The sequence below is a fragment of the Lepisma saccharinum genome, chromosome 1 (genome assembly GCF_977018435.1).
Source record: "Lepisma saccharinum chromosome 1, izLepSacc3.1, whole genome shotgun sequence".
Classification (NCBI taxonomy): domain Eukaryota; kingdom Metazoa; phylum Arthropoda; class Insecta; order Zygentoma; family Lepismatidae; genus Lepisma; species Lepisma saccharinum.
In genome coordinates this window covers 222,553,614-222,568,424 of record NC_139229.1, presented here as the reverse complement: position 1 = coordinate 222,568,424, position 14,811 = coordinate 222,553,614, and the positions used below count along the sequence as shown (strand labels likewise).

At 37.5% G+C, this 14,811-nt stretch overlaps 2 protein-coding genes across 2 annotated transcripts in view; one reads left to right on the top strand and one right to left on the bottom strand.

Annotated features, from left to right (window-relative positions):
- The window catches only part of LOC145992024 (uncharacterized), a 28,702-nt gene extending 25,572 nt beyond the window's left edge, over positions 1-3,130 (top strand). The window contains exon 2 of the mRNA XM_083128050.1: positions 1,368-3,130. Coding sequence (XP_082984176.1) covers positions 1,368-2,295 — 928 coding nt within the window. The 3' untranslated portion in view covers positions 2,296-3,130. The remainder of the gene's footprint in view (positions 1-1,367) is intronic.
- Positions 3,131-9,785: 6,655 nt separating this feature from the next.
- The window catches only part of LOC145992018 (uncharacterized), an 87,692-nt gene continuing 82,666 nt past the window's right edge, over positions 9,786-14,811 (bottom strand). Inside the window, exon 5 of the mRNA XM_083128036.1 lies at positions 9,786-10,046. Coding sequence (XP_082984162.1) covers positions 9,937-10,046 — 110 coding nt within the window. The 3' untranslated portion in view covers positions 9,786-9,936. The remainder of the gene's footprint in view (positions 10,047-14,811) is intronic.

The following is a 14,811-nucleotide window of genomic DNA, read 5'->3' as shown; positions in this document are numbered from 1 at the left end:
TGAAGGAACTTTTTGTCTTTCAATTGGATGATTTCACGTGGAATCACCCTATAGCTATATATTATTCAGGGAGGAGAAGCTCTCATTTCAGTAGATTGAAGAGTTGAACAATATCATTCACAATAATTGCACAAAATGTTACGCAGAAGTTGCTTTTAAGATAATAATCCGAGTGCATGTTTTGTGTATGAATGACTGATTGATTGAATTGTTGTTTAATGTCCACTTTATTGAGAGATAGTCTAATCGGGACTGGACCTACACTTTAAAGTGAGATCCGAACCACTGTCTGCCTCCACTGGGTATTGAATCTAGGACCCCTGGATTACAAGGCGAAGATGTTACCACTATGCCATCGGGGAGGCCTTGTGTATGAATGAAAAGCTCTGATGGCTTAGAATATGGTGTTGTCTTTGAATCAATGTGCCCTAGATTCGATTCAGAGGTTCAGATACTAATTTAAGCTGTAGAATACCAATTAGATTATTCGAGAAAAAAGTGAACTTTAAAGAGCAAGAAGGCGTTATTCAAAATTACGGAAGCCCCTGGGAAGGTACTATACACAGAAAACTAAATGTATCAAATATATGTGATGCACCTGAAACTTGATTCATGCATTAAAGTATGTTTTTTGGTCCTTATTAAAAAGCAGATTTATAGTTTAATGCATGTATCATTTGTGAAGGCAATGCCAAAATGGAATATCATGTGAGTGAGCAATTCTTTCCTTATCAATCTTCTTAATGCATCAATTTATATAAGTATCCTGTGTGATACCTGGTGGAGGCACATAATGGTTCGAATCCCACTTTAACCTGTAGGTGCAGTCCTGATTTGCCTATCTGTGCATAAAATGGACTTAAAACAACAATTCATACAATCAAATAATCTCATTTCTAGTAGCTACACTAAAAGTGTTCATTTTGTTTGCAAATACTATCTCCCTTTCCAAAACATTTGAACCTTTCCAAAATATTTGAAGCAACTATAAACTTGTTGTAATACACTAATTGTATTACACCCATTGTAATAACTAATTCACTTCATCTCTACTCTTAGAAAACCTTTTAAGGAGGCCAAACCTGTTTCAAATTAGTATAAGATGATGGAATAACATAAGAGTTACTTTAACGAAGTCAAGCTGCAAGCCAATGTCACTTTAAGCTTTTTGTTAACTGCTAATTGGTATTATGTATGTATATGCACACGCTGCCACATTTTGGTGAAATCTTAAAATTTTTCATATTTCAATCATCTCTTGCAGTGATGAACCAATTGTTTTAATTTGTGGATATTTAGTTATCTTAACAATCAGTATAATCGATGTGTGCTTCGTATTCATCCTATAATTTACTTTTTTCTTTCAGGTTCGAGAATGGCCAACCAATTGAACACCTTTGTATGTTCCAACTGAGAGGTGATACACCAGCAAATCAACAAGGAAATAAAATAACTGCAAATATACATTCTCCACATGTTAATGTAGGCTTTGGGATAACAGGTGGAACTGAGAAAAAGCATAAGGAAAACTCACAGTTTAATAGACTCAGAAATGCCAGACACAAACCAGTTAGTAAATCTAGAGTACATAAATCGCTTCCGCCTTACACATGTGCCCATTGTATGAAATCATTCACTCAGAAGGGACATTTGAATGAACATCTTAGAATACACGAAGGTATAAAGCCTTGGAAATGCAAATATTGCAACAAATTCTTCACAGCTAAAGGAGGACTGAATCGACATCTTAAACGACATGAACGTATATTCTCATTTGAGTGTAACTACTGTCAAAAAGCATTTATACAGAAAGGACTTTTAAGAGATCATATTAATATGCATCTGGGGATTTGCCCTTATAAATGTAACTATTGCAACAAAGATTTTAGACAAAGACACATTCTGATTGAGCATCTGAAAATGCATGAACAAGTCCCCTTTTGCGAATGGGACAAGTGTCACAAACTATTTAAAAGAAAAGGAGATTTGGGAAGACATCTTATAGTACATGAAGGTATTCGCCCATACAAATGTGAACATTGTAGTAAATCATTTGTATGCAAAGGATCATTGACTGAGCATCTGAAAATGCATGAGGGTATTCGCCCACACGAGTGTAAATATTGCCACAAATCATTTTCACAGAAGAGACATTTTGTTGTGCATCTTAGAATACATGAAGGTGTACGTCCCTACGAGTGCAGTCACTGTAACAAAACTTTTGTGAGGAAAGGGCACGTAATTGGACATATAAATAGGTGTAAGATTTTCCGCTTAATAAAAAACAATTATTGAGAGTTATTTTCAGACAACGCAAAATGAATGGGTAGCTCAGATATAATTTACTTTTATTAAGTGCAATCAGTGATCCCAAAGCAAAGTATGTTGTTAATGACTTTTGTAAGGCCATCTAAGTTATTATAACTGTACCATTTCCTGACCCTGAACATAAGGTGCTGCAAAAGGAAGAAAGTTTACCAGCAGTGAGGGTGCTAATGTGCATTTTTTGTTCTCTGAAAGTCTCTTTATTCGCTTCTCTTTTTAAATTATTTGTTTCGTCTCCCTTTTTTCCCTTCCTCTCTCTGCCTAGCTGCTATGTAAAATGTTCCTTCTCCTCTTCTGAACTGGCTGTCACGAAATCAATGAAGCAGCTCACTAAAGTGCCATGTGAGTACTGATCGTACATACTGATTTCTGTCCTTTCCCTCAACATTGCATTTTCCGGAGAACAATAAAAAAAGGGGGAAATGCTTCAACCTATATCTCGATACTGCACTGGGGGATAAAAATACAGTGCATCACACTCAGAAGAAATTTTCAGTTTTTTTCATAAAAATGAAAGGCGTGAGGGTTAACAATTTAATTTTTACCAACGTGTTGAGTGTGAGGAAACGTCAGTGGTTTGGATGCAACTATAAACACTGGATGTGACAACACGGTGCAGGCCAGAACAGTGGGGAGGGTTTTCAGCGGGAAATTTAAATTCCACAGGGCTTTAAATAAAATCTTATATTTAGGAAACTGAATGCTACAGATACAAATTGTACCTCATTTCATTCAGTACATATTAGCCTGTAGTCAAAAAGCAGGATTGTCATTAAGAAGTAGAAGACTAAAGTTATTTTTTTTTTTTTTTTTTTTTTTCTTTTCGAAATTTGAACTTCCTCGGGCCCCCACATAGAAAACTCTGACTTGAGGATTCAAAACATTACATGCATATTGCATATATGTCAATATCATGACAAGAATTTTGTATTCTCAATTTTCATTTATCAAGTAGAAGAAAAGGAAGATTATTTTTTGAAAATAACATTTTTCCCAAAATTTGAATATTTTTATTCTTTTAAAATTTGATTATTATTTTTTCTCTTCAGGCCCCCATGTTCAAATCTTTGCTTTCTGCGAAGTTTTCTCCCTCTCTCTCTCTCTCCCTTCTTCTCTCTCTCTCTCTCTCTCTCTCTCTGTGGAATCCCTCATCATGTGCTTGGTTAGGAAAATTCCTTCAGAGAGGCTGGTCAGAGGGAGAAATTTTATCCCATCATTTTCACACAACTCTGGAAGGAAACTAACTCCCTCTCATTGTATATTCGGAGAGGTTGGTCAAAGCAACCCCCACCAGCACTTTCTCCCCTGCATGGAAAGGAACTTGAGGTAGTTGGTTGAAAGGGAATGACCCATCAAGAGATCCTGCTCATTCGACTTCTGATGAGGCAAGTTTTCTCTCTAACCCACACAAAGAGGATATATCATTGTAGGAGCGTTCTTGTGTGATGACAAAACAATGTCAAATGTTCATGAATAGTGCTATGCCGGTGGCAATATACCTGGCAATCCCCAGTGGTCACAAGGTGCATTTGGGATGTACAGTTGTAATTCTCCGCCAGCTCATAGAGTGACGCTGTTGCTATATAGTTGCAGGTGGAGGTTGGTACAGTATAGCGCCAGCCAGAAGATGCAAATGCCGGATCGAATTTCAGAACATGTCAGTGGACGTACATGTTAAGATGATGGGTGTAGCTATATTCTACAGTCGAGCTGTCACAATGGCAGGGAAGAACAATGTTGGGGTAGACAATGATCTTGGTATCCAAATTTAACATCCCGTACACGTACGCACAATTACTCTGATGTGTACTGCCTTTGGAACACATTCGAAAGTTACACTCCTGATTATACTGTGTTCTGCAGAGAATTGTTGGAAAATCAGATAGCACATTCCTATGTGATGGACCATTTTAACAAATGTGACTGTAAAGGTGCAGAATCTGAATTTCTTCGCTGCATGTAAAAGAAGATAGGAAGTTTGAGGCATTATTTTCAAGAACCAGAGAATACATTATGCGTATTTCAGTTCTGTCAACAGAGCCACCCAAAAATCGTTGGAGATCTGCACGCTGATGATCAGGCACTCTACAAGACCCTTTGCACTCTGCGAGATGCCTTCACTGATGAAGGAGCTGGTACCCCATGCATCACAGAGAATGAGTGGACATTTGATGGTGCAGTCGTTGAGGTAATAAAAGTTACGTATTATGTGAGGGTAGATCAAGAACTCATTTTTCACAAATATGCATTTTCAATTGTGTATATTTCTGGAACAAATCAAGGTACAGAAGTGTTTTTGATCTTTTTTAAAGAGAAAAGACAGTAGAATATTATGAGATTATAAACAATTGAAACTTAGTCCAATTCGAACACACTGTTCAAATGTTGAAATTTCAAGTTTTTTACAGCTCAAAACAGCTCCTAAACGATTTTTCTCATTTTTTGATATCTTTAACTGCCATCATTCCTCTTTCGACTGAGAAAGTCTTGTCATTATGTTTTTCTATATAAGAATGAAAAGTAAGATTGAAATTTGTACTGCACCAGCAATGAACTTAACCGCAGTGAACCTATGATGGATGTTTCGTTAGTGTTGTGCTAATGGATGTATTACTGCCTAGGGTCAAAATGATATTTAACTTGTCCTTCTTGTATACCATGTAACTTATTTATGTATAATACTTGAATTTTTATTTTTATCCCAATGACATGTCTAGATTGTTGATGCACAGGATAGAATAAAGTAACAGCATTTAATTTCAGAAATTGAGATTCAGGAACACTTTGACATGGAATCCACCATGTACAATAGCGGCAGAAAGTTTAGACTCACCTATGAAATTTATTGTTTAAATGAAAATAAAATGCTATTAGTTGAAACCAACCACCATAGTGCATATACAGGGTGACAATTAATGAACTATATGAAATAAAACAGTCATAATTTCTGAACGGTTCGCGTGATGACGTCCAAACTGCGTGGCTGGCCACAGGGCATGATGGGAATTTGTATGCGTATGCGCACGCAACGTGTTGATGTCGGCCATTTGCAAGTGAAAATGTCACGGTCAGGAGTATTTTGGGGACCGCATTCTGGCTATGGGGTACCCAGAGGCCACTGGAAGGGGACTCGGTTGGCTGCCATATTCCCCGGATCTGAACACATGTGACTCATTTTTGTTAAAAATGTTAATAAAAGGCATCAAAATGCATTTTCATCACACTGCCTGTTCGTCAATGTGTCCTCCCCTTGATTTGATGACAGCTTTACATATGCGTGGCATTCTTGCTGTGAGTTTTTCTTATGTCTCTGTTTTCATACCTTCCCAAGATTCCAGTAGACTCTGCCACAGCTCCTCCACAGAGCTTGGTGTCCTTGCTTTTACCTTCCTGTCAAGTTCCTCCCACAATAGCTCAATTGGTGACAAATCAGGTGATTGGGAAGGCCAAATCATTGACTGCAATGCTCCTTCGGCTTCCTTTCCTGCGACATATTGCTTACACAATTTTGATGTGTGTTTAGGATCATTATCCTGTCGTAGACAAATCCTCGAGCAATTAATCTTGTCCCAGATGGTACAGCATTGCGTGAAAGAATATGATGATACTGTTTCTGTTCCAGTGTTCCTTGCACTCTCACTAAATCACCAACCATATTGTTACCAAACATCCCCATACCATGACACTTCCTCCTCCATGCTTCACTGTTGGAATAATACAAGCTTTCAAAACTCTTTCTCCAGCGCGGCGGTGAATGTATTGGCGGCGGTTGGAACCAAATTTTTCATATTTTGATTCATCCGTCCAAACTACTTGTTTCCATTGTTCGATGGTCCAGTTAGCATGATCTTTGGCCCACTCCAGCCTTTTACGCTTGTATACGGCTTTCAACAATGGTTTACGGACTGCTACTCGACCACATAATCCAGCCGCACGCAGACGACTTTTCACTGTTGTAACAGACACTGGTTGCTCTCTTGTTTTATTTATTTCTGTGCATATGTCCGCTGCCGAACGCCTTCTGTCACGCTTACTGAGGATGACAATGTGGATGTCCTTGACGATAGAAGTCTTCCTTTGATGCTCACAGCATGGCTGATCCTCATGACTGCCAGTTTCCTCTCTTCGTATAACTGCTCAACTGACACTGCATTCAGAAATGTTTAATTGTTTTGCTATTTGTCGGTTTGAACATCTAATTTCCTTATATGCACATGCCTTGGTGCTAATTTCTTGGCTTATATTAGCTTTTTCTTCCATAGTTGCTGGTAAATGTGAACTTGTTCCCACCTTTATGTCCAATTGGGCACTAATACTTCACAAGGTTCAAATACAGCACAACAATAGCAGGTACTGTAGGTTAAAATTACACACAATCACTTCTGGTATAAGTACTACTGACCCCACAATAACTCTGCAGTAGGCTGATGCAACCACTCACAATCAGTAATATCATTGCAACGTTGAAGATTAACATAGCAAGAATGTATTAAAAGACAGTGAGAACTTGTTAAGAGCATATCAATAACAGAGGAAAAGGTTTATAGAAGAGGACTGCACACTGATATTACATAAACATCATTCGATAAATAGATTAAAATTTCCAAGACATATCAAAACAGCTTTAAAAACATTCTGTTTTTATCAATAGTGAAATTCCAGCACAGTAGTGTCACCTGTTGTCACATTTTAAACTTTACTTTCAGTGAATTACAAATTTTTACAGGTGAGTCTAAACTTTCTGCTGCTAGTGTATATATGTGGGACACCTAATAATACCACAGCGAATAGTTCTGAAACGCGAAGATTTACGGTAGTTCTGACGTCACGGATGTAAATGTGGTCAAGGGGCCCAGTGAACAGAACATGTCTGGTCTCTAGTTGCCATCTTGAAGTCCGCCATCTTGGATTCAGCTCATGTTCTTTAAATGGGAAGTGAGTGATACATGATTTCAGGCTAGAATTGACTCAGAAACATGAAACATAATTTGTTTTCTACATAACTTTATTTTGAAGAGAGTTAGTATTGACCGAAGTAGGATTGTTAGCAATGTAATGGCAGGTTGTTTCCTTGTTCCAGGTGTCACATGTCACAAACTCGTCAAGATCGCATGGAAATGGTGCTGCTGACTGGTGGCCTCAGAGTTAGTGTGGGTGTCCGCAATGGCCAGCATCCACATTTGCCACAGACATTACAAGAAAATGTGGACCAAATTCAGGGAGACCACCTCAAATAAGAAATGAGAAGTGCCATTGATACACTGTTTTAGCACAAACGACAAGCAGAATGCGAGTCACAAAAGTATCATACGTATTTGGGGTTCCGACAATTATCGGAAAGTCAAATGTCCTGAACAAAGGGACATGTTTTGAAATGAAACTGGCCTGCGTTACATGATGCAAGTACAAATAAGGACGGAGATACGGATTGACATTGTAATAATGTTGAACAAAACAAAGTTCAGACTGCCGCACTTGACCTCCAGTACTGCTGTGACAGATGCAGGCTGGCTGCCATGGCAGTCCTGCTAACATACCACGTGGCCATTTCTGCAACAACCATGGACCATGGTAGTGCATAGAAGTGAGTCATGCTACATAGGTAAACTGGAGAAGATGGTGTTCACGATTACAGAAAAGGCCGACATGACCCTAGTGTATGTAGAATGCAGGAAAAATGCCGTGCTATCGTGTTGTGTGTATGCAGAGAGATATCCAAACAGACGTCAACCGTCGCGAATACTGTTTGACAAGCTATTCACTCAACTGAGGGAAACCAGCAGTGTAACGTCTCGCAAACATGCTCGAAACAAGATGGTGACTGGAGAAGTGGGTGAAACCAATGTGCTAGCCTCTGCTACTGTGGATTGACACATTATCTCCTGTGCTATTGCTACAGACGGTGGGATAAGTAAACAAAGTGTGCTAGGTATTCTTCATCGCCACAAGTTCCACCCATACCATATTTCACTCCATCAAGAACTCCATGGGAATGATTTTCAGAACTGTGTGAATTTTTGTACATGGTTGTTAAGAAACGACACACCTGATTTGTTGTACATCTTGTTTACTGATGAGGTAACCTTTACAAATCATGGTCACGTCAACCTTCGGTGCATGCACTATTGGTCCATAAATCCACATTGGTTTCGACAGGTGGAACACCAACGTCTGTGGAGTGTGAACGTGTGGTGTGGTTGATCGATTGATTTGTTGTTTTAAGTCTATTTTATGCACAGAAAGGCTAATCGGGACTAGACCTATAGTTTAAAGTGGGATCCGAACTACTTGTGCCTCCACTGGGTATCGAACCCGGGACTCCTTGATTACAAAGCAACAACGCTACCACTGTGCCATCGGGGAGACCCTGTGTGGTGTGGTATCGTGGGTGATCACCTCATAGGGCCGTTTTTCATAGACTGTACACTGAATACCGACAAGGATCTCAACTTCCTATCACATGAACTTCCACCAATGTTAGAGGACATTCCGTTGCAGACTAGGAGAATCATGTAGTATCAACATGATGGATGGCCAGCTCATCAACTGAAAGTGGTTGCCTACAGGGACATACTGACCACACCGGCAGACATGAAACACCGCAGTGTGTGCAGGAATTACACAATACATGATATAGCATGTGAAACGATCTCTGTGTGTTACTGCAAGCCTGTATTGCAGCTGATGGCAACCATTTGGAACATACCCTTTGAAAAAAGCAACTTGTCGTTCATTGCACAAGCATGCTTGTCATGTAGAGTACCCGTATGGTATGTTAGCAAGACGACCGTGGCAGCGAGCCCACATCCATCAAGTGGGGCAGTCTGAACTTTGTTTTGTTCAACATTATTACAATGTCAATACATATCTCTGTCCTTATTTGTACTTGCATTATGTAACGCAGGCCCCTTCCCTTTCAAAACATGTCCCTTCGTTCGGGACATTTGTGACCCACATTCTGCTTGTCATTTGTGCTAAAACAGCGTATCAATGGCACTTCTCATTTCTGATTTGAAGTGGTCTCTCTGAATTTGGCCCACTGGTTCTTGTGATGTCTTTTGCAAATGTGGATGCTGGGCATTGCAGATGCTCACACTCACCCTGAGGCCACCAGTCAGCAGCACCAGTCAATTCTAGCCTGAAATCATGTATCACATGACCCCTTTCCCATTTCAAGAACATGAGCTGAATCCAAGATGGCAGACTTCAAGATGGCGACTAGAGACCAGACATGCTCTGTCCACTGGGCCCCTTGACCACATTTACATCGGTGATGTCAGCACTGCCGTAAACCTTTGCATTTCAGAACTATTCGCTGTGGTACTTTTAGGTGCCCCACCTGGTGTATATATATATAGACACACACACACAGATATATATTCAAAATGCACTGTAGTTAGTAGTTTAACATGAAGACATTTTGATGGAGTTAACTTCAGGATTTCTGGATTCAAGTAAATTATTATAGGTTACAAGTTTATTTCTATTTTAAACATTTTTCTGTAGCGATGTCACATGTAAAACTGTGTTTGCAATTGGCATCCAACATCCACATACTGGTAATTGTTATCCAGTGTAAACAAATTAATAACTGGATAAGTTTACTTCATACTACTTCCGCATAAGAAGAAACAAAGGTCTTATGATAACATAGTAAATTACTTCCACGATGCTCATGACACTGGCGCCGACGAACAACCCATACACTCCGCCAAGATACACTGCAACAGAAAAAATTTAATTAAATCATTTTAGAATATTTGAGTTAGTAATTAGTTTTTGTTTTAAGTCCACTTTATGCACATGAAGGCTAATCGGGACAGGACCTACAGTTTAAAGTTGAATCCAAACCACAATGTGCCTCCACCGGGTGAGTTAGTAATGAAACTACTTAATTAATATTAGACCTGAGCGGCCGATGAATCGGTGTCGGCCATTACTAGTAGTATCAGTATTGGAAAGTATCGGTTGGAATTCATCTAGCGATATTTTCCCAGCATATTGATCTTTCACAGGGTCTGCAAAAATGCCGCACGACACTTTCTCGGCACAGAATTATCCTGCAAATTATGCAAAATTCCAATTTCTTTTATATTTTGCACCAGTTTTGTTTGAACACTAAATAAACATGCTAGCTGATATTTTGCAAACTATCATTTTAGAAATTGCCAAAATTCAGCTTCATAGACTAAAAAATTATTTTAAGTTACAATTATATGGTACATCCAGAACGTTTCATATTCTCTGGAAGAAAAATTACTGAAATTATTATAGTTTCATTAACACACTCAACAAACATTTCCATAGTAAGTTTATATGTACACAGTATCAGAAATAGAAAAATGTATATTTACGTATAATTTTTTATTTGCTTTAATCAAACTATTCATATATTTTACAGAGCTATTTACGATAAAAGGCCTTTCTATAAAAACATATATATATATATGTATGGTGCCAAAAGCCATACAAACAATTTTAAGTATGTTTTTTTTTACAAAAAGTAGCCATTTAAATTTTAAAAATTGATTTAAGTAAGAAAAATCATCAAAAATGATTTTTTAAAATTTAAATCATGATTTGTATTCTCCCTGTTACACATTAATATTAATTAATATTTAAACAAATTTTATTATACAATTTTCATGCAGTGGTATGTGTGGGAGTATCGGTATTGGTGGAAATCCATGCGAGTATCAATATTGATATCATTTCAAAGTGGCATCTACTCAGCCCTAATTAATATCGTATGATTTGGTAGAATTACATAACATTTTTAACTTTATGTTGTCACGTGCCAGTTTCGATGACACAATGAAAGTTGCAAGTAAGAAGTTTCCCAAGAGCGACGACAGATGGCAGCACGCCATATAAAGAGGATCAGAGCTCATTGTACAAACTAGGAGCGGAGAAGAGGAATTATATATATTATAGTAAATTGAGAAATATATAAAAGAAGAGTTCAAATACTATAATAGAAGTAAATAGAATGATGTATATAGTAATTTAAAAGAATTAAGAATATAGCCGCATATGAAACATTTAGGAAATTTATTAAGCGAGCAAATGAATTCAGAAATGTATCTCAATTTCTTTTTGATTCTCTGACGAGGAGAACATCGTCAGCTTTTGCATTTGTCCGTTCCCCGGTGGCGCTGTGGTCAATTAGACGCCCCGAAGCACTTTACGGTTGCGCTTCTTTTTTAGTCGCACTGGGCCATTGGCAGCGCTTGTTATTAGCGATCCTGGTTATTCCCCTTTGGTCGTTACATAGGAGGTGGCGCTAGTGTCAGTTTAGTCGACCCTACTCCTTTATATAAGTATAGCTTGTATCGTTTGCCAAAGAAACCGGGAAAGGGAAAGAAAACATATATAGGGCATAAAGAAAAGGAAGCGAGACGACGCAACTAGATTTCTTATATATAGAAGAAATAATAAAAAAAGTATTTTCCATAATCAAAAGAAGAAGAAGCCTATTCGATAATCAAAAGGAAAAGAAGAAGAAGCTTTTTCCATGATCAAAGAAGAAAAGAAGAAGAAGCCTTTTCCATAATTAAAGAAGAAGCAGCTTATTTCCATGATCAAAAGAAGAAAAGAAGAAGAAGCCTTTTCCATAATCAAAGAAGAAGAAGCCTATTCTATAATCAAGAGAGAGAAGAAGAAGAAGCCTTTCCATAATTATGAAGAGAAAGAAGAAGATTTCCTTTCAAGAAGAATGTAACTGATGTAAATTTTTGATATATTTCAATGTCGCTATATATTTTTCTCTGTATTTTGTATAGTTCTCAGAATATAGATCCGCATTTAACTATATCCTCTTGGCTATAAAACGCTTTCTTATTTGGAATTCTCAAACAAAGAACCTATCCCCTGAGATTAAGATATCTGTAGCCGTGGTAAATAACATGTAAGTACGTACCCACAAGGGGCGTAGCATTAGTGGCGCCCAACGTGGGGCTAGCAGATTTGTGAATAAGAAAGCAAAGAGAGAGAAAGCCAAGATGGAGAAAGAAAATAAAGTCGAGGACGAGAACGGAGAAAATACAGTGAAGGAAAAACAAGAGAAAATAGAAGAAATGACCGTGATGGAAACGTGCCAGAAGTTATATAGAAGGATGATGGAGATGCTTGACGAAAGGAATAGAATGGTAGAAGAGCACCACAGAAGATTAGAAAGAAAGACGAGATGTTTGACAAAAGGGAGAGAATAATAGAAGGAACAATGCTGTCGATCAAGAGTACAAGTTTAGATATGAATAGAAGAAGCAAAGATGAAGTTACAGAGATTAGAGAAGAAAATGAACGAAGAAATGAAAGTCCGGAAATTAAAATCGGGGAAAGCCATTCTCAGATAGAAGTAGCTGTTTCAAGAATAGAAGAAAATGACAGCAAGACAGAAGTAGATGTTTCCTGAATAGACGAAAACAAAAACAAGATAGAATTAGCCGTTTCAAGAACAGAAAAAAATGACAGCAAGACAGAAGTAGATGTTTCCAGAATAGAAGAAAACGAAAACAAGATAGAATTAGCCGTTTCAAGAACAGAAGAAAATGACAGCAAGACAGAAGTAGATGTTTCCAAAATAGCAGAAAACGAAGACGAGATAGAAGAAGCGAAGGTCTTGATGGAAGATAGAAGTTGGAAGATGAAAGAAGAAAGTTCCAATGACGAGCATGACAGCAAGAAAGAAGAAGTAGCTATAAAGTTACGAGAAGAAAACACTCAGGAACTTAAAGAGGTCAAACAAGAGGAAGATGAGAAAATAGAAGAAGAAGAAAGAGATGAAAAATTTAGTTGTCAATATAATGATGAAGAAATCTATGTCAAAATGAAGATGAAAGAAGAAATTTCCAGTGACGAGTCTCTGACGGAGGAAGAAAAGAAGCATACGCCTGACCGAAGATGTAAACAAAGAAAGAAGAAAAGTAAAATGAAATTTAGATATATTCACGTAAAGATATGGCAGAAGGAGAAGAGAAAGAAATTAAAAATAGAAAAGAACCTGAAGAAAGTTAAGAATATGCTAAAAAGGGTCGACATAGATCAAATGGATTTTGATGCTACTTTGCCAAAGAGAAGGAAGAAGAAGACGAGACGGAAAAGACAAGGAGAGCATGCATTTGATGAAGATGTAGAACATAAGAAGAAGTCTTGGCAGAAACCAGATTGGAAGAAGAGAGAAATGAAAGTAACTTCTTTACTGGAAGAATGTTGGAAGAGGAGGAAGAATAGAATAGAAAATCAAAGAAAGAGAAGAAAAAGAGGAAGAGAGAAAGAAAACAAGATAGTGACAAGCAACGAGTATTTGAAAAAATTGGAAGAAACAAATAAGACTGACTAGTGCAAAGGAAGGAGATGTTATGATTTACAGACTGACAAGCGTACGTTTCTAAAATTAATAAAGTGTATGAAAAAGGTTCCAGTTCACCAGAAGAAAAATTCGTGGAATTATTAGTGATCTATTTGAAAGGAAGAAAATTTTAGTTCTTTAATGTTAGTTCCTGTAAAAAGATATATAATACCCATCGTTGGAGGAAAATCTATTCTGCAAGTAATATGTTAAGAAAGAATAATAACTGCTAATTTATGTCACCACTCCAGTGAACAATGAGACCGATAGTGGAAGATGAAACCTGTAAAAGGAAAGATGCCAAAGAAAGTAATGTGAAAAATGGAAGTAAACTTTTCAATTGTATGAACAGAAGAACAAAGAAGATAGAACAGTTAAGCACAGAAGGAAGTTAATTACGAAGAAAACTCTCAGGATAAAGAAGATAATATGAAAGAAGATCGAATAGTATCAGTAAAATAAATTCTTTGTAAGCTTAGACGACTAAAGGTCATCGTGTATTTAGAAAAGTGTAAAAGAAATGGGTTGTAATCCCAGAAGCTAAAGAAGAATCGGTTGTATTCCGAGAACGGGTTGTAATCCCAGAAGTTAAAGAAGAATCGGTTGTTTTCCGAGAAATGGGTTGTAATCCCAGAAAATAAATATATCTAGATACATGCTGATATGAAATTAAGGCTGATGTGAAGAATTATTGTAGCTGATAAAAACACGTAGATGGTCAACTTAGAGAAGAGAGAGAGAGTTCTTTGAAATGGAAAAATCTGAGCTAACTGAAAATCTGTAGAGAGATTGCTGAAAGAGGAAAAGGGTGAAACAAAAATAACTTTTTTGGCAGGACATCGTCAGGTAAAGACTATCTTGGAGAGATTAGAGTAGCAGGAGGGGAACTATTAAAGAATTATATTTTGTATCTAAAAATAACTTAAGAGGTCACGAATATTTCCGGAACGTGGTGATAAGATATATAGAAATGAAAATAGAAGGAAGAGAGTAATAGAGAGATGAGGAAAAATGCTGCATGCCAGGACATATAATTGCACAGTGAAAGTGAAAAGGAATATAAGCAGTAGAAATGAGAGCCAATGAGAAGAGTCAACCGACATGCAGAGAAAGTGGAAAAATTTATCTATTTCCAA